General features: G+C 37.2%; 4 protein-coding genes across 9 annotated transcripts; 3 read left to right on the forward strand and 1 right to left on the reverse strand.

The window, feature by feature from the left end:
• The first annotated feature begins 793 nt into the window (after nucleotides 1–793).
• LOC110618318 lies at nucleotides 794–6,299 on the forward strand. The gene is made up of 8 exons (XM_021761475.2): nucleotides 794–1,756; nucleotides 3,584–3,751; nucleotides 3,954–4,052; nucleotides 4,177–4,278; nucleotides 4,406–4,522; nucleotides 5,147–5,284; nucleotides 5,397–5,717; nucleotides 5,844–6,299. Exons 1-8 carry the CDS (start codon nucleotides 1,253–1,255, stop codon nucleotides 6,138–6,140), a joined length of 1,746 nt encoding a protein of 581 aa, XP_021617167.1. The 5' UTR covers nucleotides 794–1,252; the 3' UTR covers nucleotides 6,141–6,299.
• A 147-nt stretch (nucleotides 6,300–6,446) lies between these two features.
• LOC110618259 (lysine histidine transporter 1) lies at nucleotides 6,447–13,390 on the forward strand. 2 transcript variants are annotated; one of them, XM_021761396.2, is made up of 10 exons: nucleotides 6,447–6,831; nucleotides 7,531–7,757; nucleotides 8,165–8,548; nucleotides 8,638–9,031; nucleotides 9,126–9,231; nucleotides 9,311–9,402; nucleotides 9,539–9,607; nucleotides 9,709–10,986; nucleotides 11,907–11,957; nucleotides 12,887–13,390. In XM_021761396.2, the coding sequence occupies exons 2-8, from the start codon at nucleotides 7,588–7,590 to the stop codon at nucleotides 9,805–9,807; spliced, it is 1,314 nt and encodes a 437-aa protein (XP_021617088.2). In that variant the 5' UTR covers nucleotides 6,447–6,831; nucleotides 7,531–7,587; the 3' UTR covers nucleotides 9,808–10,986; nucleotides 11,907–11,957; nucleotides 12,887–13,390. The 2 variants fall into 2 exon arrangements, with proteins under 2 accessions (XP_021617088.2, XP_043813513.1); XM_043957578.1 differs by having other exon boundaries at nucleotides 10,407–10,986.
• Nucleotides 13,391–13,483: 93 nt separating this feature from the next.
• Nucleotides 13,484–20,620, reverse strand: LOC110617595 (transcription factor GTE10). Of its 5 annotated transcripts, none has more exons than XM_021760495.2 (11): nucleotides 20,303–20,619; nucleotides 18,340–19,680; nucleotides 18,174–18,222; nucleotides 17,919–18,077; nucleotides 15,423–15,496; nucleotides 15,236–15,305; nucleotides 15,056–15,136; nucleotides 14,865–14,980; nucleotides 14,674–14,740; nucleotides 14,449–14,579; nucleotides 13,484–14,368 (listed from the first exon to the last, which is right to left on the reverse strand). In XM_021760495.2, exons 2-11 carry the CDS (start codon nucleotides 19,660–19,662, stop codon nucleotides 14,117–14,119), a joined length of 2,322 nt encoding a protein of 773 aa, XP_021616187.1. In that variant the 5' UTR covers nucleotides 19,663–19,680; nucleotides 20,303–20,619; the 3' UTR covers nucleotides 13,484–14,116. The 5 variants fall into 5 exon arrangements, with proteins under 5 accessions (XP_021616187.1, XP_021616186.1, XP_021616188.1 ...); XM_021760494.2 differs by having other exon boundaries at nucleotides 18,340–19,736; XM_021760496.2 differs by having other exon boundaries at nucleotides 17,919–18,065; nucleotides 18,340–20,620.
• A 2,075-nt stretch (nucleotides 20,621–22,695) lies between these two features.
• On the forward strand, nucleotides 22,696–25,147 carry LOC122723882. The gene is made up of 4 exons (XM_043957793.1): nucleotides 22,696–22,894; nucleotides 22,983–23,113; nucleotides 23,273–23,821; nucleotides 24,011–25,147. Exons 1-4 carry the CDS (start codon nucleotides 22,696–22,698, stop codon nucleotides 25,145–25,147), a joined length of 2,016 nt encoding a protein of 671 aa, XP_043813728.1.
• The last annotated feature ends 562 nt before the right edge of the window (nucleotides 25,148–25,709 follow it).

Consider the following 25,709-nt stretch of genomic DNA (forward strand, 5'->3'; position numbering starts at 1 on the left):
CATGTTTAAAATGATTTATATCATAATATAAATATTTGTATCATATTTACAATTTATAAATTTATATTAAAAAATTTTAATTGAAAATAAAATTGGTAGATATATAATATACTGTTTTATTCAATTCTATAAAGTAGAATTTATGGATTCCAGTTGAAATAAATTTCATTATTTATTTTAATATAATTTAATATATAAAATTAAATTGAATTTCATACTCTTAATTTTTAAATTATCTTTAAGAGTAGAAATATATATAATTTTCTATTGTAGCAAAAATTTTATTCACAATAAATTTATAATAATAATAATAATAATCCACTAACAATAAAATCAAAATAAATTGACATGAAAGTTAATTTTAATGTATAATTTTTATTACTTTTATTTTTTTTTGAAAGAATATTACTTTTATTTAATATTTATATAAATAATATAATATTAAAAAGTGTAATTATTTATTAAATATTTTGTAATCATCAATATTTTTAATTATTTAGTACAATAAATTATAATTGGAGAAAAAATTTTTAGATAGACATTTTAATTTAAAAAATATTGTTCTATAAGATTTGTGAATTCATTTTAAATTCTATTAAAATGTAAAAATTAAATTAATTTTAGTTATAATCAATTTTATCAAATCAACTCCTAGTATCGAATTTTAAATTTTATTTAAATTAAATATATAAAATGTAAAATTCAATTTTATTTTACAAAAAGGAATTAGAAATTCAAACCAAACAGGATATAACTTATAATTTCCTTAAAAAGAGAGAGAGAGAGAGAGAGAGAGAGAGAGAGAGAGAGAGAGAGAGAAATCCGTTTAAAAAAGAAGGGAGGACTGCTGCCGGCCGGCGGAGCTCCAACGATGGTTTGACCATAGTGCATGGGCAGGAAGAATAACCAAGAAGCAACAGATTAAATTTCCGGTCAGGGGCAGATCCCCTAAATTTTGACCAAAGAGCTCAGCTCTATTCCTTTACTAGCCAACATACACTCCATACGTACAGGTATAGCTCCCATTTTCAAATTTTTCTTACTTTTTGATCCCTCCGCCAATCTTCCACTTCAAACGCTCAACGCTCCTTCATTATCAATCTTATCTATCAGCTCTCTCTCTTTCCAAATTAGAAAATCGCCATATCTATTTCCATCAATTTGCATTTAATACTCCAGCAAATGCTGATTTTGTATTCCCTATTTTGACCTTCCATCCTCTTCTTCTCCGCCTACTCCTTCCGATTTCCCCATGGCCACATCCGCCTTCAGGTCCACTACCAAGAGAACCCCCATTGCTAAATCTTCTTCCGCTTCCACTGATGACTCCTCTTCCTCCACTACGCCCGCCTCTTCTCACCGCCGCTCCCGTAGTCTCAGCCGTTTCTCCCGCCCTTTGCCTCATCCTGGGGATGAATTCTCCGACGAGGCGCCACTTCCCAGAGGGAAAGGGAGGTTCGTTAATACTGTTAGAGGATCCGGGTTTCCGGATGTTACCCTTGATGATCTCGCTGTTCAGTTCTTTGGTTCTGCTGACCGAGGTCCTTCTTCTTCGAGGATTAATGATGTAGGCCCTGGGGATAATGTCAGTGTGTCTCAGAGAAGAGGGAGATCTGTTTCCAGACATGGTTCCAGAGTTGGCCAAGGGAAGGCTAGTGCTGGAAATAGCTATGTTGGGGGACGGGTTAATTCTGATAGTAATTCGAGGAGGCGGCGCTCCGTATCGGTGGTCCGATATCAAATTAGTGATTCTGAGGTGAAATTTTGCTCGTGTTCATTTTTATGAGCTCTGACGTGTTGCTGCTTGTGAATATGTTTTTCAATGTGTAGTGAATTTATCGAATTAGTGATTTTGAGGTGAAATTTTGTTCTTCATTTTCATGAGTTCTGATGTGTTGCTACTTTTGAATATGTTTTTCAATATGGAGTGAATTGTTTTCTATATCAAAATTTTCAGCTTTCAATTATGGTTTGTTAGACTAATTTCAATTTCTATGCATTAGGAATGGCTGACTCTGGGATTACATTTTAATGATTTTAGAAATTCTGGATTTGTAAAACTTAGTGATGGGTTGGTTTTGTTATTAATTATTCTAATCAATAAATGTAGAAAAACATCTTGTAAAGGTAAATACATACTAAATGGGGTTATTCTCATATTAAGTTGTGGTGAGCGTGGACTTTTTGGTGAAAATAAAGGCCAAGAACTTTCTGAGCATAGAATGATGCCAAGTTGAATTCCTTGTTTTAATGCTGTTTTTTTTTTTCTCAATTATTTATGAGCACTGCATGTTATTGTTTGCTTCATGGAGCACTATAGTTGAATATGTGCCTATTTGTTCAACTGTAATTTCTGTTGCTTCTTTGATTAACTTCTATGGACAAGCCAATTAAATGATTATGAGTTAAAGTCGTATGCATATGTACTATGCTGAAAAAACTGAGTTCAAATTTATTCAATCAGTTGTCGTTCACGTATATTCTGCTCTGAATATTGTTTGCCTCCCATGTTGCCGAAGTTTGTTTATCTGAACATTTATTGTAAATCACTCTTTTCATTTAACTTACTGAAAGATTATTAGGAGACAACTTTTGGCTTAGTTTTCAATGCAAGTGATGGTCTCCAGCAAAGGAAGTGTCTCTATGAAGATTGTGTTTGCGTCTAGCATCTGCATGTTATTGTGAACATATGTTGAAAATATTGAATGAATATGAGTAAGACAACTTAGAAAATTTCCCTTGAGCAAGAATGGTTTGTCATTTGTTATGAATTAGAAATGTTGGAATTGATGAGATTCCATAATCCAACTTAAGGGGAGTGTAAGTCAATATGTAGTTTATATACTCATATTAAAGGGATTTTGTACATTATTATTTAGTTGAAGGATCCCTTAGTTTATAATAAAATGCCACATATATCTTATATATTCCATTTAAATATGTTGGGAATGAAAATTCTACATTGGAAATTAATGAAGATGAGAGGGTGAAAATAAGTTGTTGGGTTGCAATATCAAATTAGCTAGTCATTTTGATGTGTAAAGCAACTAAATCCTTTATTTAAGCTCATATAAAATGAATTAATATCTAATATAATCATTACCCTTTTCAAATTTAATATGGTATTAGAGCCTGGTTTGGGTATACAAATTAATAAATTAATTGAGAAGTGTTAAATATGTGGTTGCACTTGAGAGGTAAGTGTTTGAAATGAACATCCCACATTTGGGATAAATAAAGATGAAAGAGTAAATACAAGTGGTTGGGTTACAATATTAAATGGCTTGTCATTTTGATGTGTAAAACAACTCAATCATTTATTCAAGTCCATATAAATGCATTAATGTCTAATATGCTCAACAATTTCTCCAAATTTAACAAAATATGGAAGCTTATGTATTATGAGGAATAAAATACAATTGAATAAAATGTAGCCCTTTGAGGTTTTTGTGTTCATGGATATAGACTCTCGTAGCCAAACCACTTAATTCTTTTCATGTTATTTTCATTTTTCTCTTCTATTGTTCTAACTTTAACAAGAAAGTTGGTTGCCATTTTCTGATGTTTTCCCATTTTTTGGCAGAGTGATTTCGATCATCCTCATAATTCAGAAAGTCATACTACTTTGAAGAGTCTCAGTGGTGGAAGCAGCCAGGTGCCATTGTCAAATAAGACAGCTACTTCAAATCACAGACAAGGACTTCGAAGGTCTCTTAGCCAAAGAGATTTAAAGTGCCAGGATGGCTATTCTGTAAGCCTTATCCTCTCTTCAGGCTAATGTTATTTATAACTTAGTGTGTTATGGTCTATTTGGAAAAGTTACCACTTATTTATATATAGAGGCTCTAACACTTTTCTTATATGCATGCCTATCATGTTACTTTGTGGTTATACTTTTTCATCTAAGTTTGTCCTAGATCTGACAAAAGTTTAAATGCTTCTGGTCTTTTCAGAGCCACTCATCAGTGCTAACAGATGATGAAGGAAGGGATTCTCATCCCAATTTAAATGGGATTGAGAGAACCATACAAGCAGTGTATACACAGAAAAAGGTTGTATTTAATTTACAGTGATGCAGTTGGATAATGACATTACTGCTTTCTGTCTGTTTACTTGTTTTTGTATAATTTTCCTGTCTGTAAAGTGTCTCTTATTGGCCAAGCTTTTTGTCTTAAGGCTGAGCATCCCTCTGGTGATGATATGAGCAGTGGGTTGTATGAAGCAATGCGAAAAGAGCTAAGGAATGCAGTAGAAGATATCAGAATGGAACTCAAACAAGTATGTAATTGAGCATCTTGTGAACCTATTTCCAATGTCTCTGTGGCATATCTTACATATGCAACACTTGGAGCTTCCTCTTTTTATTTGTGCTGAAATTTACCCTTTTTGCTTGCAAATTATGCAGGCTATAAGAAAACCAGATACCTCCTTAGAAAGTGATGGCTGCAGGCGATCCAAAAATTCTGACGTTCTTCAGGCTATTTCTAAAATTAGAAGGAATTATGCAACAAAAATGGAATTGGTACGAAAAGCCAAATAATGTATATGTATATGTGTGTGTGTATAGTGTCATTTCACTCCATGGGGCAGTATTCTGTTAGTAGGGTACACGTTCATGAGAGCATATCATATTGAAACTTGGAGATTCCCTTTCTGTCATTAGATACTGGGAACTGGTACTTACGGGAATTTAATCAGTCAGCCATAGCTCCTCTCTTAGGAATGGACTTATTGCATATATCCTACATTATTGCTTAAAAATCATATCTTGTTATAATTATGAAATATAAAACATTATGTTGTGAAGTGTAGGTTCTATTAGCGACATTGGATGATCTTTGTAAGTTTCTGATCACCATAGCATACTGGGACAAATTTACTCTCAAGTGACACTGTGGTGGGAACATATAATCAGAAGACTAGAAGTGAAAACTAAAATTATTTTCTACTGTTGAGCTGCCTTCTAGATTGAACATTAATTAGTTAATTTGCGTATTCAACTAAGGCAAAATTAGTTTATTCTTACTGGGTAGCTAATTCATTATTCATTTATTCTTTCCTATTGCATGATATTGAGGTGCATTGGTAAATTTTGATATATTTAATTTTGAGTGCTTCTTACTGATCTTTATTCTATAATGAACAGTCTGAGAAGCGTAAACAAGATTTGTTGTCAGAAATATTGTTGGAGGAGCAGCATGAAAGAGAACTTTCTAATGTTATGACGGAATTGCTTGATGATCCAAAGAATAGTATTGTGGAAAAACCATCACGAGTTAGAAGGGTACAGATTCTCTTCAATGCCCTTTCAGATTGGAATTTGCATTTGCTTATTGCCATTTGTAGAGGGCATAAAACTTTTATGTTGATTCAGTATTCTGTAATTTGTTTTCCAGAAGAGCAATGACAGAAGTAGGATGTCTAAGCGATTGACTGAGGAGGCAGAGAGATATATTGAAGATTTCATTTCAAACGTTGAAGATACAGATATCTCATCTTTAGATGGGGAGAGGAGTGATACAAGTTCAAGTTTAGGAGGAATTACAAAGATACAAACTTTCCAAAGTCCACTGCTGTCCAAGTCTATTCCTGTTGAAATGGATGGGGTTGTACTTCCCTGGTTGCAATGGGAAACTTCTAATGATGCTTCTCCTTTTTCGAGCAAGAAATCAGACACAATGGCGACTCCAAAAACTAATTTATGTGAAGCTGCTCAGGTAATCTTTGACCTGTTGTTTTCCTATGATATCTTGCTTAGCAAGTTTAAATGCTTATTACATAAATCCATGCAAACTTATTTTGGTATGACGTGTGTCGACATTCATTTCCAACTCGTATAAAAGGATGCAACCTGGATGCAAGATTTAAGCAACCATTCCATCAGTAGCCGTGGGAGTTGGAGCCCTGGACTTCTAGATGGCCATTCCTCAAATATTGGTGAAGTTTCTGGGAATAGATTCAGAGAAATTCGAAGTTGTTATAGTCAATTTTCATCAGATGGAACAACAAGAAGGCCACAGCTTGATGTTGATGAGTATCTTAACCGTCAAAGTGAAGAAGCTTTTCTCTTCGAAACATGGAATCAACAACAGAGAATCCATTCAGGAAGTCTATTGCTTTGTAACCAAATGTTCTTTTAGCTGTAATCCTCAACTGTAGGCCACAATGATTATTCTGTACAAATGTTTACATCTAATCCTCCTAGTCGTTGACATTAATCTTGATTGAAGTATCATAAGCTGGGTGTTAGATATTTCCTTATAATAGTTATTATTATTTTAACTCTTTAAAAAATTAAACCGTGGTTAGAAAAAAATTCGTTCTTCAAACATAGTACACCAACTCCAGAATTGGCCGCCTTGAAATAGCGTGATCATTTCCATCAACAGTATCTATATCTTGATCAATTGGTTGAGAGTCTAAAGGTATCGTGAATTGATTTGAAGTTGCAACAAAGTTGCCACGTGCAATGTGGTGTTGTCTAATATCTCAATATGCACAAACGTGAAGTACAAAGATTAGTTTTGCAGGGTTGCATATGAACTTGAATATGCACCTGAAGTAATGTTGCACTTCACTGTTTAAAAATCTGGTACGTTCAGCTTCATTACATGAACTGGTGCATTGAGAAACCGACCAAATCGATGTGAGCAAGGTTTCGCACCGTTTCATCAACAGTCTTAACAAGTACTTGCTGGCTGCCGATGCCGGTTCAGAACGCCTGTATGTACTCTTCTTCTTCTTCTTTAAAGGGAAAATTACTACCATTTACATCCATCCAATTAAGAGCGTTTCTCCCTTGGTCAATTTAGAAAACCTATTTACCCTCAGGTAAATTTTAAATCTTTATCTACTTCTATGGTAGAGCCTTCTGCATTAACCTTAGTATTATATTAACTTTTCAATTAAGAGCGTTTCTGTTGTATAAACCGTTGAATTTATTTTTATTGGATTTATTTCAATATACAGCCACCAAATCTTAGTATTATTATATATAACAGAAAATATATTCTTTTATTTATATTTTCAAAAGGAAATTTAATTATTTCCAAAGGACATTTGCTTAAGGGTGCTGAAAAGAGGGACATTTACTTCATATTTTTAGAGGGTATTTATGGAATTATAAATGCTTCTCACAGTTTTGACTGGGAATGATGATAGATTCGTAATGGGATGTATATCAATATTGATTACCGGAAGTAATTTATAATGGTTTTTTAATTTAAAAATAAGAATTATTTTAATTAATTAGGTTAAATGTTAAAACATGTAGTAATTTGCTTTTGTTTTTGTAAAAAAAAACAAATAAATATTTTGTGCCCCTATCCGAGCTGGAGGAGCTGATATCTCTATAGAATTACGCATATATGCCATCTGCGGATGCATCAATAACTGCAACTCCTAATATCACTGGGTATCTATAGCTTCAGTTTTACAGGGAAACTAACTCTTGCTCTTCATTAGTGAGTTTCATGTATATCTTATCTCAACATCCCTAACCGATATTTCAACAACTCCTAATGTCACTAGGGATCTGTAAATTCGTCAAACCAGCTTAGCCTCCTTCATCTCACCTGTTAAAACATTATGGCAGAGAAGGATGTATCTACTGTCAAACCTCATCAAACTCTCAATGACTGGCTTCCCATCACCAAGTCTCGGAGTGCAAAATGGTGGTACTCTGCTTTCCACAATATCACTGCCATGGTTGGAGCTGGGGTCTTGGGCCTTCCATACGCCATGTCTCAGCTTGGATGGTACATAAACTCTTTTTTTCTTCTTATATCTCAACTTATATGTTCTTTTTATTCCGTTGATCCTGATTGCAGCTTAAATTTCAATACCATGAACGTTAACATAGACACTTACACTCTGTTTGGAGGAGATAAAATAAAATAAAATAAAATTTTTTAAAATATTATTTTTAAATCTTAATAATTTTTTATTATTTGAAAATAAAATAAAATTTTTAAGAGAACTTTCCGACTGACCAATTTGGTGAGTTGAAATTACTTTATAAACCCTCACTTCCTAAACACAAATTAAAGGTTTTTTAACCTTGAAAACCCTTCCAAGACCTTAAAAAAACTTCTCCCAAACTTAGTGTTAGCCATGATTATAGCCAATTGTTCAACAAAACTGACCTTGGTTTTGATATTTTTAGGGGTCCTGGTGCAGCTGTATTGGTGTTATCATGGATCATTACCTTGTATACTCTATGGCAAATGGTGGAGATGCATGAAATGGTGCCTGGAAAGAGATTTGACAGGTACCATGAGCTAGGGCAGCATGCTTTCGGAGAAAAACTTGGTCTTTGGGTGATTGTACCACAGCAACTGATGGTAGAAGTAGGAGTAAACATAGTGTATATGATCACAGGAGGAAAATCATTGAAGAAGTTCCATGATACTGTTTGTCATGATTGCAAAGATATTAAAACAACCTACTTTATTATGATATTTGCCTCCGTTCACTTCGTTCTCTCACATCTTTCAAGTTTTAACTCCATCACTGGAGTCTCTATTGCAGCAGCTGTTATGTCGTTGAGGTACTGTACTGTTCTTTACATTTTTGGATGTTCTCATGGCATAATGATGCTCTACGTGCTAATTTTTACGTGCATATTACGATTCATAGTTACTCAACGATTGGTTGGGTGGCTTCCTTGGACAAAGGGGTTCAGCCAGACGTGCAGTATACTCCCAGGGCTTCAACTTTTACAGGAGAAATATTCGGCTTCTTCAGTGCATTGGGGGATATAGCCTTTGCCTTCGCAGGGCACAATGTGGTGTTGGAGATTCAGGCAACAATCCCCTCCACGCCTGAAAAGCCTTCGAAGAAACCCATGTGGAAAGGTGTGGTCATTGCATATATTGTTGTTGCTCTCTGTTACTTCCCAGTGGCCTTCATTGGTTACTGGGTTTTTGGAAACAAAGTTGAGGACAATGTCCTCATCTCTCTAGAGAAGCCTCGTTGGCTTGTTGCTGTTGCTAATATGTTCGTAGTTGTTCATGTCATTGGAAGTTATCAGGTGGAGTTCATGATCTTTTACAATATGTTTACTTGGTTTCATTTTGTATATGCAATTGGTTTCTTCCTCAAGAATTAGCAGACAATTTTTGCAGGTTTACGCCATGCCAGTTTTTGACATGATAGAAGCATTTTTAGTCCTGAAGATGAAATTTAATCCAAGCTTGATTCTTCGGTTTATAGCTCGAACTCTATACGTCGGTGAGAATCTCTTAATTATTAATGGGAATTAATTTGCTTAATTAAAAATTCTAATTATTTGGATTGAATATATATGCAGCATTGACAATGTTCCTGGCAATGTCTTTCCCATTCTTTGGTGGGCTTCTGAGTTTCTTTGGAGGATTTGCTTTTGCTCCTACAACATACTATGTAAGATTACTGTCTACATCCTACTTTTGAAAACATATTTACTGTTGTATAATCTTATTGATTTGTTATATTATATAGAAAATTTTATATGGTATAAATGTCTATGTATATTATATTTTTTTACCATTTTTGGCAGCTTCCTTGCGTCATTTGGCTTGTGATATGCAAACCCAAGAAATTTAGCTTGTCTTGGTGGACGAATTGGGTATGTATCATCATTATCAAAAAGAAAATGATGGTTTGATCTGTTTTATTTCTGAATTGCTAATATATTTATATATATATATATATATAATACATGGACAGGTTTGCATTATAATTGGTGTGGTGTTGATGGTTTTAGCACCTATTGGTGCTCTAAGGCAGATTATACTTGAAGCCAAAGACTTCAAATTTTACTCTTGAGCTTTCATTTCTTCTCCAATGATGTTGCCTTGTCTAATTTGCTTTCAACATTTCATTTCTCTTTTTGGAATATTTATGGGACCTCTCTATTATTTTAATATTTTCCTTTATGTGGATATATATGCTTTTATATATTACCATTGTCTTTTTAACCATACATTTGAAAAAAAAAAAAATGAAAGCTCCCAAAAACCTTGCAATGAGTTTTTCTATTGGAGGCGAAGATGTGAAAATTACATTTATATATAGCAATCGCTTTAAATTTCTTTTAGAAAAGAAAATATTTTTTTATCTATAAATTATATCAAAATTTATGCATATATTACTCTATTTTTATAATTCATGAATTTAATTTTTATATTTTAATTCTTTTAAAGTAAAGGTCCATCCGTTTAATTTTTTTTAATTGTATAAGAAATTACTAAAATATTCTTGAAGATATACTAGTTTTCATCTCTTTGTATTTTAGTCTATCAAACCAAAAAAAAAAAATACAATTTTTTAATATGAATAAATGGATTTTTTTTTTATTTTAACAGATTTAAATGTATAAAAATATTCAATTAAGAGATATACATGCTAATTTTGATTTTATTTAGTGAGGCAAAAAATCGCTTTTAGCTGATAGCAACAAGCGATTCTTGGATGATACGATGTCGTTTAGTTTGACAAGAGTTCTATACCAGCATTCCAATGAAAGGCATTTATCCCACCAGATGCGGGTCTCTTTCCTTCGTCCATCTTACCCCTAACCACCGTTGCCACCGTCTCCCCTGTCGCATTTGCCAGCCTTTCTACTCCCAAATTATATCATCCACCTCCACCAGCACCGTAACACCTCCAAAATGCTTCAGCTCCAACGGATTCCAGTAGAAATTTCGGCCCAGAGACGACGCAGAAAAGGAGGAATGGCCGCGTAGGAACTGGACTAAGGGCGGATGGGCGCGCTGGGATGAAATCCTCACTTCCGAAGCCGACACCACCAGCAAATCCCTCAGCACGAAAAGGTTCATCTCTAGTGTCCGGAAGCAATCGAAGCTTTCAAATTGCTCTCCAAATTACCGGTTTATAAAGATCAAAGAAATGAGATTGACCGAAGACGAGTGGTACAAGTAGCAGTTCGAGATGCCGTAAAAGCTCCAGAAGCTTTGGGCGGGGCCGTTGGTTGTGATATAGGAGGTGTGTATGATGCGCAAGTATCATTACTTATTTTGGTATTACACAGCATAAATCAAAGATTTTTTCATGGCATTTTTACTTCCTATTCATTTGCTACTAATTCAAATAAATTTCCTTGGAAATGACCATTAAAACATTGTAAATGTTTCCTGGTAGATTTGTATTTGTTTATTTCTTCAGTTGAGTCCCTATCAGAGATGATGATTGGTTTTGAATCTGCCATTACATAAAAGTTGGTATACAAGTCATTGCTGCAATTTTAGTGACGATCATTACTTTGACACAAGTAGAAATGACTATAAGTATATTCCTGCTTGCTACTGGGCATTTTATATATTGTAATTATTGTTGCAAATGTATAAATTTTACTTTTATATGGACTTAATCATGTTGAATAATTTGATTTCTTTCATGGCAATGCAAGATCCTTACTGTTTTCAATTCCCTAATGAAATGTGTTCTGCGTTTTGGTGTGGCTAACACAGACAACCTTATTTCTTTATTGTATTTAAACTGTGTGATACTTGATGCTCATGGCACAATCAATTTTTCTCACTTGTGGGAGGTTGCTATTTATGTTGGTAGGATCCTTTGTTGTTTTCTTCCTGGTTTCAGCCAATAAATGATAATCAGTTGATTACTAATGCAATTGTAGTCCCAATGCTTTGGGAACTGAGAAATCCCTGTTGCTGAGCGAGCGATTTTATGGATGATTGGATCCTGAGAAATTAAAAAGAAAGAAAAAAAAAGACTCTGATAATGGAGATTTTGATGCACAAAATAGTGTTGAATATCCCATAGTTTAATAGCGTTAAAAATAATTATGGTGAGAAAATAATTATGGTGAGAAATTTTCTTTTCTCATTACGTCAAAAGATATTCAATGTAGTCATGTAATGTTATCTGATAATCTTTGGCAGAAGCAAATTCTTGGAGAACTTGATTTGGGAGCAACCTTAGCTCAGCGAGAGGTATGCTATCAACTTTTCTTTTCATAATTCATTTCTGTTTGGTGAATGGATATTTACAATATATTTGTATGATTTGAAAAACGTGTCTGATGTAATGTAGCTAGGTACTTATGAGGCAAATTTAGAGCCAGCCATGTAAATTTTGGTCCCTCAACCTCTAGCTTTGGGATGAAAAAAAGAATCAATTTTCTTTGTGATGATGCCATTGTTTTATTGTTGATATTTACTCTCTCCATGTAGCTATGCTTTTGAACTTGATATATACCTGGTCCTTTTCTTATCCATTATTTGGTTGATTTTGTAATTGCATTGGTCCACAGGAATTTTCTTGATGAGAGGGGTTCCTAGACATTAGTTCTAGGAAAATTACCATTTTGAGTTTTGAAATACAGTGCATATTGAATTTACGTTCCAATGCAAAAGAATTAAAGCTCTCGAGTACCTATGTCAAAATGCATTCTGTATTCTTCTCGATACTACTCTTTTCATCTTTTCTGCATGCAGCTTCCAATAAACTATAACGACAAGAAATAGGAGAAAATTATAAAAATTGCCAATCTTAGGTGAAGTATTGAAATGGTAAGCATGTATTTACCAGAGAACATCAGCTGGTATTACTATTCTCCTTTCCCCTATGAAAGTTTTGTGGGTAAACAATTTGTCAATTCAATTTAAAGATATTCATATAGAATTGAATAATTGTAATTTGGCAATCATCCAATTTGATGTTATCTTGAACCAGGTTTTTTTTTTTTTTTTGAGTGCTCTAGGTAAAGCAATTGTCTTACAGGGTTCTTTGTTGTAATTTTTTTTGCCTTTTCTTGAGCTTAGGCTGCTGGCATTTCATACAAGGCTTTCCTATTACATCATATTCTTAGTGACCATCAATGGCTGGTTTACATTGACTTGAGCTGCATTCTTTCTTGCAGCTGCCAAGCCTTTGGTTTTTCGCCATTGGAAGAACCTGGAGGGTATAAACGAGATCTATTTTGTAGAAATCAATGTGATCCTGATAATCCTTTATACAGTCATGGGGAAAATCCAAGAGCTAGGAAACGAGTAAGCAAGAGAGGAATGGATTCACATCAAACCCATTGTGGACAAAGGATTCGGTTTAGTAGGAGTGGTCTTGCAAAGATGCCATCAAACAGCGGATGCAAAGAGAATCTCTTGCAAGGGACTGATTTTGAAGCAAAAAGAGAAGAAATGAAGATTCGGACACACATCACAGAAATGAGGACAAGGAGAAGGCAGCTTTGATTGCACTCTTTTCAGTGGCTTAACGATATTTCAAATAAACCGCTTGTAAAGTGGTACCAGATCTCCTTGACTATGAAACGAGTCTTGTTTGAGAACTAATTCAACTTTGACCCGACTTGGGCGAAATTTAAATCCCTATCAACTTATAAAATTATTTTAATATTTTGTCGCGATTTTTTTTAACTTGAAAAAGATTCTAAATTCTCGTCTATTCAACGGTAGAACAACACATCAGCAGCATCCGAAGCAGGAAAGGGAGAAAAACATAAAGAACCTCCGTACCATTTTACAGTTTCTTGACGCTACAGATTAAACTGGAAGGAGACATGCTTTCGCACAAGAAAAACGAAAGAAAAAAAATGAAATGAATGCCATTTTCCTTGTGTCTCAACTCTCGACTATATTACAATTTCTAGATTTACTCTCCTGCCTACAATTGCCGTTACAACTTACACCCTTCTTCCCGATCCACCGACTCAAACACCAAATAGAATTAATGCGTCTCCTCTACTCTTCTACTAAGATGCCAGATAAAAAGTGCATCGTTCCATACAAACTAACATTTCCATTTTTTACAAACCACAAAGCAAAATCCGAATCCCCCCCTTCCTAAGCCCCCACCACAACAATCACCCGCATGGCTAATCATATCCCAGACTCTGACCACTTTTCCACAGCGAATCCATACTGCTGATCGTGTTTCTCCTTAGTTCCATTACTTTCATAAGATTCGGCAACCGTTGTGTGTTGGGACCAGGTCACAGCATAATCTTCCCAAGAAAACTCAACCATGGAAGAGATGGAAGACCATAAATGCACAGCACACCCATAGCTTTCAGGAAAGCCATTTTGTAAAATCCTTGTATTGACTGAATAATATTATATACAAAAGCCTCAAATCAATCGATTTCTCCTTCCTCAACATCTTTCTCCAGCACCGGAAGACTTTGTGGTGGTTCAACTTCTTCCTCCTCATCATCTTTCTTCATGTATAGTCCTAGTTGTTCCAGTGGGTTAATACTCCCTTGAAGCATGAAATCAGGGCTTGTCTCCTCCATGAAACTCGGTGACTCTTCATCATGTGCAGTCCTTAGCATTTCAAGATCTTCCATAAACTGACTGTTCTCATTAATATCAACAGTCTTTTCCATCTGTAAAGCACCAGAAAGTTTATATTCACATTTCCACCAACTGAATGGGACTTCACATATAATAATCTGTTGGCTTTTACCTGTTGCAATGCTTGACGTGCAGCTTCTCTTTCCAGTTCCCTCTTCCTTCTTGCTTCATTTGCTGCTTCAGCTTCAGCTTTCTTTCGAGCTTCTTCAGCAGCCTTAGCCTCAGCTTGCATACGAGCCTTTTCTGATGACAATTCAAAGACAAACTCATACACCTTCAGAAATCTTTAAAAAAAAAAAATATCTCTGAAGTTTAAGATTAGAGTATTATTACAAACCTTCTTTTTGCCGCCGCTCAAGTTCCTCCCTCTCCACCCGCAATTTCTCAGGATCCAACTTTTCACCCTGCACTCAATACATAACATTAAGAATGATAATACAACTGGCATGCAGAACAAGTTGAACATATTTTCTATAAATATTGATGCCAATTCCAAATTATAAGATAATACATTATGGTAGGGCCAACCTTTTCAAGTGCCTTTTCTCGAGCTCTTAGTATGGTGTCTGCAAAACGGTTCCTTAATAAAGCTGCTCGATATAGCTTATCCGGGGAGACTTGTCTCTCAGGTGGAGCACTCTCCCCTATAATATTGTAGCATATTGATGAGATGAAGCCCCAAAGTAACAGCAGTAAATCTTCTTAATTATTATGCTTACCCTCTTGCTGGCCATCTGTCTCAGCAGTAACTGGCTTACCTCGCAAACTTGGATCTATATTGGCCATTCCATTTGCAGACTCTGAACATGTTCATTGGAGGCATCACTACAGGATAACACTAACCTAAAATATAAAGGAACTCTAGACATATGCATGTATCACAAGATATAGAAACTCACTATTTCCAATTTCTGGATCATCCACTCCACTTCTCTTTTGGTCTAAATTTTCTCCAGATCCCACAACTTCCTACAATTAGCAAAGGCACGGGAATATATATGTAAACCCCATCTGCAGATATAAAGACCAAAATATATTGATCCATGGAGTTCCCTGCCATTTGGCAATAGCATTATCAAGATATACCTTGGTCAGAGCACAAGCAATGGAAGCTTTAGCTGCATCAGATTCACTGCCAGATGAACTACCTGAATCTGAATCTGTAAAGAAAGTCACAAACAGCGAAAGAAATTAGATTATAAACAAATTAGATGCATTTATAACATTAACGTACACCTAGAGATCTTAACTTAATACATCAAATACATTGCTAAATAATAAAGCAGATAACCATGTTCGCCTAACACCAAGAAGCAGCATAAACAAAATGGAAATTTCTAATTTCCTTGCTCAAACAAATTAGGGACTAAGAACAACATCCCGTAGATATCAAAAAGATTTGAACACATGGAGACAAATGCCCCCTCATAACAATTATAAGAAAAAGTTGTGACACTCTCTGCATTTCATACTTACATGCAATGAATCTGGAAAGTGAGAATCTTTTATACAAAGATCAGCATTTGCTAAACCAGTATAAATCCTTTACTCCGAATCAAACATGAATCACACACAAAAAAAATCTCCACAGGATGAAAATGGTACTTGGCCATTTTAAACCCAACAAAATTCAATCAATTAAGCAACATGTTCTCCATTCCGAAACTCAATATTTTTGTGCCAAGGTATAACAAACAGTTTGGCTTAAAATTGAATCTCAAGATCCAAGTCATTTCTCGAGTACTCATCCAGTCGGTCAAACTTCTTTTTAAAAATCTCACCAGATAGATCTCTAACCATGTCTATCTTTATGTTGAATAAGATTGGCCAAATGATACAAATTCACAAAATCCAAGCAAGTTGTCAAAGCTCGAATCTAATTGCCAAAATTAAATATTCACAACCAATATTATAAATCAGAACTCAAATTGCAGAATTTCATGCACCCAGAGTGTAGCCTTTCAAATTCAAGCCACATAATCCAAATTAACAAGTATCAAAATCTTTACCAGACAATCATCTCCTTTCGCTTGCTAGTCATGCTACATGTGTTTCACCAACAAATATACTATTCATAGGGCTTTTCAATAACACCTTCAAGTTCCAATAAGCAGTTCCATTAAAATTTAGTTTCTTTTGTCTTTTTTTTTTGTTAATATTTCAGTTTCACAAACCAAAAAAATTAGTATGTGCTCCTTCAGATTTTTCTATACCCACTTCCTCTCAAGAACTGAATGATCTTAACTGCACTCTTTTTTCGCAGTTTGTCCTTTTGCTGACTGCCTCCAATCTCCCATTTTAATCCACATTCTACCTTTACTTTCAGAGACCAATAACGATTTAACATAGGTTATATTCTCAGATTTAAACACCTAGATCACCAATTAGGTGTCTATATTACTGGTTAGGTATCACTCAGCTTTATTAATTCTTTATTTCAATGTCAAGATTTATTGTTCTCATGTATGCACATTGTGGGAAAATTTTTTACCATTGTTCAATCACGTCAAAAGCAAACATGGCCTGCTAGATTAAAATATTCCCAAATCATGATTTGTTTAAAAAAGGAAAAAGGTTTTCTACCATAGTGTCCCAGTAAAAAAATGTCACTAACTCCACAAATTTGCCATTATGTAAAATCTAAACTATTGCAGTAAACTGATGCAACAAACCAGATTCAACTTGAACATAAGCCTCAAGTATCAAAGATAGCCCTAATCCAAGAATGACAACATACTTGGATGAGCCTCTACTCTCAGTACTCAGAGAAAAGCACATCTGATTATGGGTAAAATCTACTAAACATACCTTATTGCACCAGAGTGTAAGCCCTCTTATATAAAGAGAGGATCACAACCAAAAATCCAACAAGAAACTTTATTAAAATTTCAGGTATTATACATCAAAAGAAGTTTATGCATCAAGTCCATCCGATCAGTAGAATTTTGAACCCCAGTAAACAAGCAAACTTTAAAGATTAAACTAAATCTAAACCTTTTGATTATACTTAATTGAATTAAACTACCTTTACACAGCTGCCCATGCTGGAATGGTTGAGCACAAAACAAATGACAATTGACAAGGTACAAGTTGATCAAACAAAATTTTACAAGATTTTTGTTAATGAAGGTGTATATCACATGCATTTCACAATATATGAGTAGCAGCAAGGCAGTAACTACTAAAACAGAAAAGGGAAGCTTCATGATAAGTTGGTAACTTGATTAACAGTACTGGAAATTGAGTTAAAAATGACACCATATTGCAAAAGGTAATTTCACTAATATCAAATAAAGCATAAATGAGACAAAATCGTCAGAGTGCACTTCAGAATACAAATGATCCGGCATACATATAAAGGGATAAAAAAATCAAGAGTTTATATTTGACATGGAAGAATATCTTAACGAGGTTTTGTAAACTTCAAAATATCCTAGAATGATCTTCTCAAAAAGTCCCTATAACATACACCTAAACAGTGATGCTACTTTCACATGCTCCAAAACTTGAAAACATTATAAACAAATTCTTAAGCAAATAGGTAAATCAAAGGTTTAAGAAAAGGTTTAAAGAAAGACTAACCACCAGAAGACGAACCAGATTCACTACTAGAACTACTTGAACTACTGCATTTACTGCTCTTTTGGGCTGCATCTTTTTCTATCTCTACTGCAGGGTAACTTGAAATAGCAGGATCATTTCCACCCACAATATCTACATCTTCATCAACTGGTTCATTGCCTAAAAATATAGTGAATAGATTTGAAATTGCCAACAAAGTATGTGTACCTGCTATCTAATATTTCAATGTGCACAAGCATGAAGTAGAAAGATTACCTTTGCAAGGTTGCAATGATGAATTGCTAAATCCAGACTCATTAAGCAGCTGGTCAACAAACCATGCCAAAATTGAGATAAATCAGGTACTATCCCCACAAAGATGCACATAAAAAAAAAGGGTGAAATAAATAAATGCAAAGAAACAAGAATGAGAGACAGTTACCTCCATTTCGCATGCTTCTGCTTTGGCCTGGTTTTTCCGTTTCTCCAGTAAATAATCATCCAGGAGCTTCCGCAATTTAAACAGTGTATCATCACTAAGAGCATCAATGTCAATCTCAATTTCATCTTCACCTGTCTGGTCAGCACTATGACTATTCTCTTTTAGAAAGTCAATAATGCTATCAGGCAATTCACCTAGCAATGCTTCCAATTCAGTGCTCAACTTGTGCTTCTCCTCGTCAGTCATTATCCGCCTAGTAGGTTCAGACTTGACCTTATTGTCATTTGGTGCAATTTTCTTCTTTTTGGCAGGACGTGTACCAATATTTATTTCTGTTTCCATAGCAACATGAGTTCTCTGAGGCATCGACTCCACATTAATGGTCACCAGAAGCTTCTTCTCTATAGCTTTCCATCTCACTTCAAAATATTTACTTAGTGCCTCTGCCATAAAATGGACATCATTGCCTGGGGGGTTGTACTTCATTGCATTTGAGAAAGTTAATCGCACATCTGCAGCAAAATCCAGTGGACTTGAATATGCACCTGAAGCAATCTTGCTCTTCACTGTGCCCAAATCCATTGGATTTTTAATGACAGTGAAATAATCTGGAATATTCAACTTCACCACATCAACTGGTGTATTGAAAACCCAACCAAACTGATGTGCCATTAGACGGTTAAGCAAGGTTTCACACTGTTTCATCAACATAGTATTAGAAGTAATCACTGGTGCACCTGGCTTTGCTGGTTCAGGACGCCTATGCGTAGTCTTTTTTGTTTGGGCTCCATTACGTCCAGGTGGAGCTCGTTTCCTGCTCTGTGAAGCTGATACTTCCAAAGAATTATTCACGCCCTCTAGCGGAGGCCTCCTGTGACCATCACTGCAACTTCTAATATCACTAGAAGGCGACAATACAACTGCATTTGAACTCAAAAAATCCACTTTCCTTTGGAGGACCCTGACCCGATCAAGTTCCCCTTTCAACCTAAACTCTAAATCCTTCCTCTCTGACCTTGACATCTTTGACAATGAAAAGACTTGCATTGGGACACCAAAACTATCATAACCATCTAGGTTCAGACTCATACATTTTCTCTTGGGAGCAAAGGAATCTTCTGATGCTGTCAACTCAGTTTCAACTCGCCCAGAACTTCCAAACCCCTCTGATTCACCCACAGTCTCAACAGCATGCCGGTAATCTGGAATAAAACCAGAGGAATGCCCTTTAGAGTATTTCCTTGATTTCCCCATTGGTTGTGAAAGCCAACACTTCCTTGATTCCTTCTGTCCAATAAACTCTATAGGAACAGTTGGTGCCATAAGATTAAGTCCCAATAACTGCACATGTCAACTTCGCGATTAATTTTTATTCCACAGCTTCACTTTCAAAATATCTGGATATCCAAAAGGTGCAATATCATGAAAATGCTCAGCTTGTGGTTCACAACATAATTAGCTTTGATTTCTCTAAAGGATCCATTTTTCAAAATTTTTAGAATTTTCAGGAATGAGGTAAATAGAACAATAATTTCAACTCAACAGCAGCACCGGTTCCTTTTCTTTCCACATAATGATCCTTTTTTTTTTCCTGCAATGTATTTGGAGTTTAACCAAAAAGCCTCAATGCACTATGTAACCCTCCTAAAAATAATATGGAGGGACAAAAAAATTGAAAACTACAATTTAATGGTGTCGATAATACAAACTCAGCATCTCCAATGGCGAAATAACTCTAAATGTTGCTCTAACAAAAGCCTGAGAATCCCGAGTTCACTGAATGAAGCATAGTAACCCTCCCAAAAGCCTAAAATACAATCGACTAAACCTATAATAAGACCAGATATTCCCACCAAAAATAATAATCTTTCCCTATCGCCCGGAAACTTTCAACGGAATAAAAAAAATCCTCAAAATGATTCAAGAAATTATAGCACCGAAAAGAACAAAAATAAATACTTACTAGGAAACAACCTAAGCTCCTTCGAGCAAAAACCCCCAAGTGAAAACCCTAGATCGAATCGAAACTAAATTAGTGCATCGACGCTGAAATACAATGTGCAACAAAACCCTACTAAGGAGGTTTATCCTTCACCAGATCCAACTAAAAACCTGGATCTCGCGCCAGAGTTCTTGATTCGAACAAACCCTAGAGAAACAGAGATTCGACAGAAGCCCCTCTTCGCTATTATTCTTCACCAAAATAGCGAAACAATAAGAAAAACAGAAGTGAAAGAGAGGAGAAGAGAGATAGCTCGAAGCCTGATATGGTTGGGCTACTTCGCACCTCTACTTAAAGGCCCAATTCGCCTCATTGCGCCAATCCCAGCCGTTCATCACGACTCCATCACATGCAACGTATAAAATTACATTATTTTTTGTCCACCGTCAAATTCGGGATCTGACGGCTATGGTTATTATCTGCCTTTCTAAGATCTACGTAGACCGTGTAGGATTTAATTAATTAATTTTTACTACTAAGTTCTAGAAGCGGGAGTTTATAAATAAATAAATATATTAATTAAAATGCCAACAGAAGCAAAGAGAACGCGCGCGAGTATGTAAAATTTGTATTCGCGGTGCTATGGAGCTACGTGTGGAGTTTGAGGGGATTGCTGTAGGTGATTGTTTGCGTGATCGAGTATAAAGATTTGAAAGTTATGGATAAGGAAAGTCGACAAAATTACACAGAGTTGCCGAGCACGTGTCTCATTTGACTTTTCACTGCCACGTAATGCGGCCGATGAGATGGCATTATGCTCCCACGTGCTTCTTTTTGATGATTGCAAATGCCATTCCCCATCCGCATTGGCAATATTTTGTCTCAAATTGTAACCGTTACTGCTTTACCGTGAATTTGGATAGAATTGTGGAGAGGGTGGAAAATAAACGAGGAAACTGTCTTTTATTTTTTTATTTTTCTTGAATAATAAAAAAATAAAATTTCTTTTTTGAAAAATGGAGAGAATATAAAGAAATTAAAATATTAATATGCCTCTTGTTATATAAATTAAATTTTGTTATATGACCAGTAATCTACATATAGTAATAGACTATTAAATAATAATAAATTTTACTTAACTAAGACAATATGATATTTTTTACATTCATATATTTTTGAAATATATAGTATTAATTTTACATATTATTTTATTTTTATTTTAATAATGATATTATTTTTTATTCTTGTTTTGAAAATGGTCTTTTACTATTTTAAATTAACAGAGTAGTATTAAAATTTTAAGCTGAAATGAAATTAATAAAAATAAAAATTAATTAAAACTGATGATCTGAGATCTAGAAAATAGAGTTTTACAATGGTTGAGTAAGTTTGGTATGAGAGGAGGGTGCTCCTTTCCTTTTATTCTTTTTCTTGGTCTGTCAGTGACGTGTAATGGCTTCACTGCCATTGGGCCACCTGTCTCTGCCATACGGATACGGTCGTACGAATATATCAGACATCTGCTCCATGTGTAACGACCATTTAATTGTCCCTTCTAGCACGCGGGTTAACCGAGCAATTCGGGACTGGGCCAGTGATCCTCACTTTGCTAAGCTTCCAGGCCGGGCTCGGGGAGAGAAGGCTGGGTCCCGAGAAAAGCCCGACCTCAAGGACGAATGGGCTGGGTCTTCTCATTTGCGGGATTCCGTGGGTCCTGGGCCGGCCCTGTCACTGTGGGCTCGGCCTCTTACGAGGACTGCTTCCCTTAAAACGTCTCTTCTTCTCTCTCCTTTTCTTTACTATTTCAAAATTTAAATTTTCTTAGCCCTTTAGAATCTTTCCTCTCCTCTGTTCTCTGTGCGTTCTGCCTGTTCTGTCTTCCTGCCCCCATTGTTTTCAAGGTACGCTTCTTATTTCCCCATGGATAGCCCTAAGCTTCCTGACGTCTTTGATCTTGAGTCCAGTATTACTCATTCTACTCTAAAAAACTTCATTTCGCGGGAGTACTTGGATACCCCTCTCTTCCACATCCGAGCTCCCTATCGTAATGAGAGGATCGTTCTTCCCGATCCTCCTCCTTCTGGTTTAATCGACCCTCAAAAGGACCTTAGTCTAGTCTTTTTCATCAAACAATGAGAATATGGTCTTACCTTTCCTTTTTCTCCTTTTTTTACTGAGGTCTTCCGGTATTTCGGGATAACCCCCCAAATGCTGACTCCCAACTCCATCCTGTTCATGTGTTCCTTTGAGTCAGTTTGCCTGAGCTGGGGGTTTACACCCACAGCGCGTCTGTTTGTTACCTTTTTTCGATTAGTGAAAGCGAGTCAAGGCTTTTACTATTTTGACCCTCGGGGAGGGCTGTCCATCTTTACTGTCACAAGGACTCGATAAAAGGCTGGGTAGAAGGGTTCGCTATGGTTGAGCTGAAGAAGGACTCCGGGTTGTCTTGGGAGGTGGAGCTCTCATGGGAGGATGTCCTTCTAGGCTGCAATGACCTGCCCCAGCTAAGTCTTACCGAGCAGGTCGGGTTCCTTCGACTGACTTCTGTTGACAAGAAGTATGATGTCGAAAGGTGTATGTTTGTGTCCACCCTTCAGGATTGCAGGGCTGCCGGTACTTTATTTCATTTAATTGTTTTGCCTCTTCTTTGTGATTTTCACTGAGGGTTGTTCTAATTTGTTTTGGTTTTGGCTCTTTGCAGCTTCTAACGTTAAGATGGACCAAATCAAGCCCCCAAAGAACTTTACCCTATCTCGGGAGAGTATGAATGCTGCCTTAGATGTCCTCCGAGCTGGGCGGTCCGTGTCGGAAGCCACTCAGGAGGTGGCCCAGGTCATCTCTTCCAGATCGGCAGGTCGGTCTGCTCATCCTGTTTCAGCTTCTTCCCGAGCTCCCAAGCCGAGCTCCCAAGGTGTCAGGACCTCTAGGCCCTCCAGCCGTAGCAGGTCGAGCTCGATTCCTCAGTCTTCCTAGGCCCCGAAGTCCCAACAGGTCTCTGCTGCGAGGACGGAGAGGGCTCCCAGGGTTACTGACAGGTCGGTTGAAGATCCTAGGCATGTGAGGACGGATGTTGCCTCATCTTTGGAGGATGTCCCTAAAGAGAGAGCCCAAGTCACTCCGGTTGATAGGAGAGCCTCAAGCGGTGAAATGGAGGTTTTAGGAGCTTCCGTGGAGATTGCCCCCGCAGCTGAGGACGTTCTTATGGAGGGGGTCGAGTCCGAGCTAAAGGATAGCATTCCTCCCCGAGAGGAGTCCTCAGTTGCCCCTGAGGGTGCTGTCGAGGAGGCCACGAACAAGCGTCCTCCCCCTTCTGAAGCGCCTGCCCCGGCTCCTGTCCCCAAGAGTTCTCGGGCCTCCAGAAGACCAGCTCCTGCCCTGCCTCCTCTAGAAAAGGAAAAAACTCCTGTGGTGCCTCTGCTCTCTGCTACTGACAACGAGATTCTGAACGCAGAGGACATCACTCACCAATCTCCAGCAAGCGTTGTCGCGGAGATCCTAAGGAAGCGGATGTTTGGCGGGCTACAGAGGCTTCGGACCCTCGTCTGCCTACTCTTACTGGCCTTTTGGCTAGCTCTACTCGAGAGCAAGCAGCATTCTGGTCTCGGACTCGAGGGGAGCTTGGAGACACAATCAGGGAGATGCTTTTGATGGTAAGTTATCCCTTCTGATTTTTGCTTTTATTTTGGTTCTCTTTGTTTCCTAGTCCTAACAGTTTTCTCTTTGTGCTAGGTGATGGGCCTTTTCATGGAGGTGGATGCTCGTGACCACTCTCTCCGGGAGTTTGTAGATCGCCGGATTGAGGAGGCACGCCTAGAGGAGAACTTGTCTGCCACCAGTGATGCCAGGGGCAATCTTGCAATGGCCCACGAGCATTCGAAGTCCTTACAGGTGAAACTATCATATACCCTGGACGCTCTCAAGAGAGCTGATGAAAAGGCAGCTGCGGTAGAAATTCGCTGTGATGAAGCTTTGAAACAACTGTCTTCCCTGGAAGAGGTTCGGCGGGAGAGGGACGAGGCTGTGAGCCAAAAGAACAAGGTCTGGCACCAATACAAGGCCTTAAAGGCAGATTCTGAGGCAGCCCAGACTCATTATGATGCCGTGATAGCCCAAAGGGAGGAAGCCTTGGCTCGAATAGTGGTCCTCGAGCAAGAGCTGATTAAGCATGCAAATAGTGAGAAAGACCTGGCCCTGGCAGCAGAGGCATCTAGACTTCAAAACCAGCATCTCTGCCAGGAGGTCGAGGCTCTTAAGAGGAGGTGTTCAGCCCTGCTCGAGGATGCCAAGCACGCTGAAGATAGAGTCCAATTAGAGTGTGAGGAGCGCCTAAGGGAGTACAAGGAGTCGGCAGAGCTGAAAAAGGAGATTGAGCAGGCCTGTGAAGCTCTTCTCCAAAGTTACAAGGACTCTTCTGAGTTAAAGGCGAAGATAGCTGAGGCCTACGAGGCGCGACTTGCAAAATTCAAAGCCTCTGACGAGATGAAAAATGCAATCTGGCATAAGGGCTTCCGCATGTTCGTCTCCAGTTTCAATCGGGGCTTGAGGGAAGCCAGGCATGCCCTTTCCACCCCGCTAGCGCAACTCCGAGCTCTTGAGATAGACTCTGATGGCGAGGAGGTGCATTATGGGGAGGATGACAGACCCTTTCCCAAAGGAGTTCCTCACATTGCAACTGAGTCTCTTGAAGAGGGTACCGAGCTTAAGGAGGGAGATGGGCAGGAGACCGCTGGGCCTGAAGAGGAAGGTGTCGAGTCTCTGAGGGAATATGCTGGACCTCAAGAGGGAGGTGCTGGGAGTGAGATAGTGCCCTATGTGGGCCCTGGGGCCCAGAGCAAAATACTGGCCCTCCCCAGACTAGTAGTGTAAATGATGATGTAAATAATGAAGCTCCTAGGAATGTAAGTCCTATGCGGACAATTTTTCCCCCCATAGTATTAGATGATTAGGTGAAATTGTAACTTCCTTTCTTTTCAATTAATGAAATATAGCTTTCATTTGTGTTTATGCTTTGAATTATTTTCGCTTTTCTTTATCTTTCTGATTCAATTGAGCCACTTAATCCATCCAAGACTTAATCTATTTTCTCCACTTGTAAATATTATCCGAGCTGGGTTATCCTCAAGAAACCTTCCAATAATATGCTTATTCAATAATCTTTTAAAGGGTTAAGTTATACTGGATTGGTCAGCTCTATCACTATCCTTTCACCCTGTGGACCCATCCGGGCTGGAATTTTAGTGGCTGACTATACTTTTATTTCGTGAATTTCTTTAATCTAATTAAGACAATCTTGTTAATAATTGTGAGCTCGTGTGCACAACTTATTATGCAATTAAAGCAAGTCAAATCATGTACCTTCTTAGCATATCAAGCCTAACTCCCATGTTTTGTTCTCCGTCCTGCGTTGAGTGGAACTGAGGCTGTGGTT

This window comes from Manihot esculenta, chromosome 6, assembly GCF_001659605.2.
Source record: "Manihot esculenta cultivar AM560-2 chromosome 6, M.esculenta_v8, whole genome shotgun sequence".
Taxonomy (NCBI): domain Eukaryota; kingdom Viridiplantae; phylum Streptophyta; class Magnoliopsida; order Malpighiales; family Euphorbiaceae; genus Manihot; species Manihot esculenta.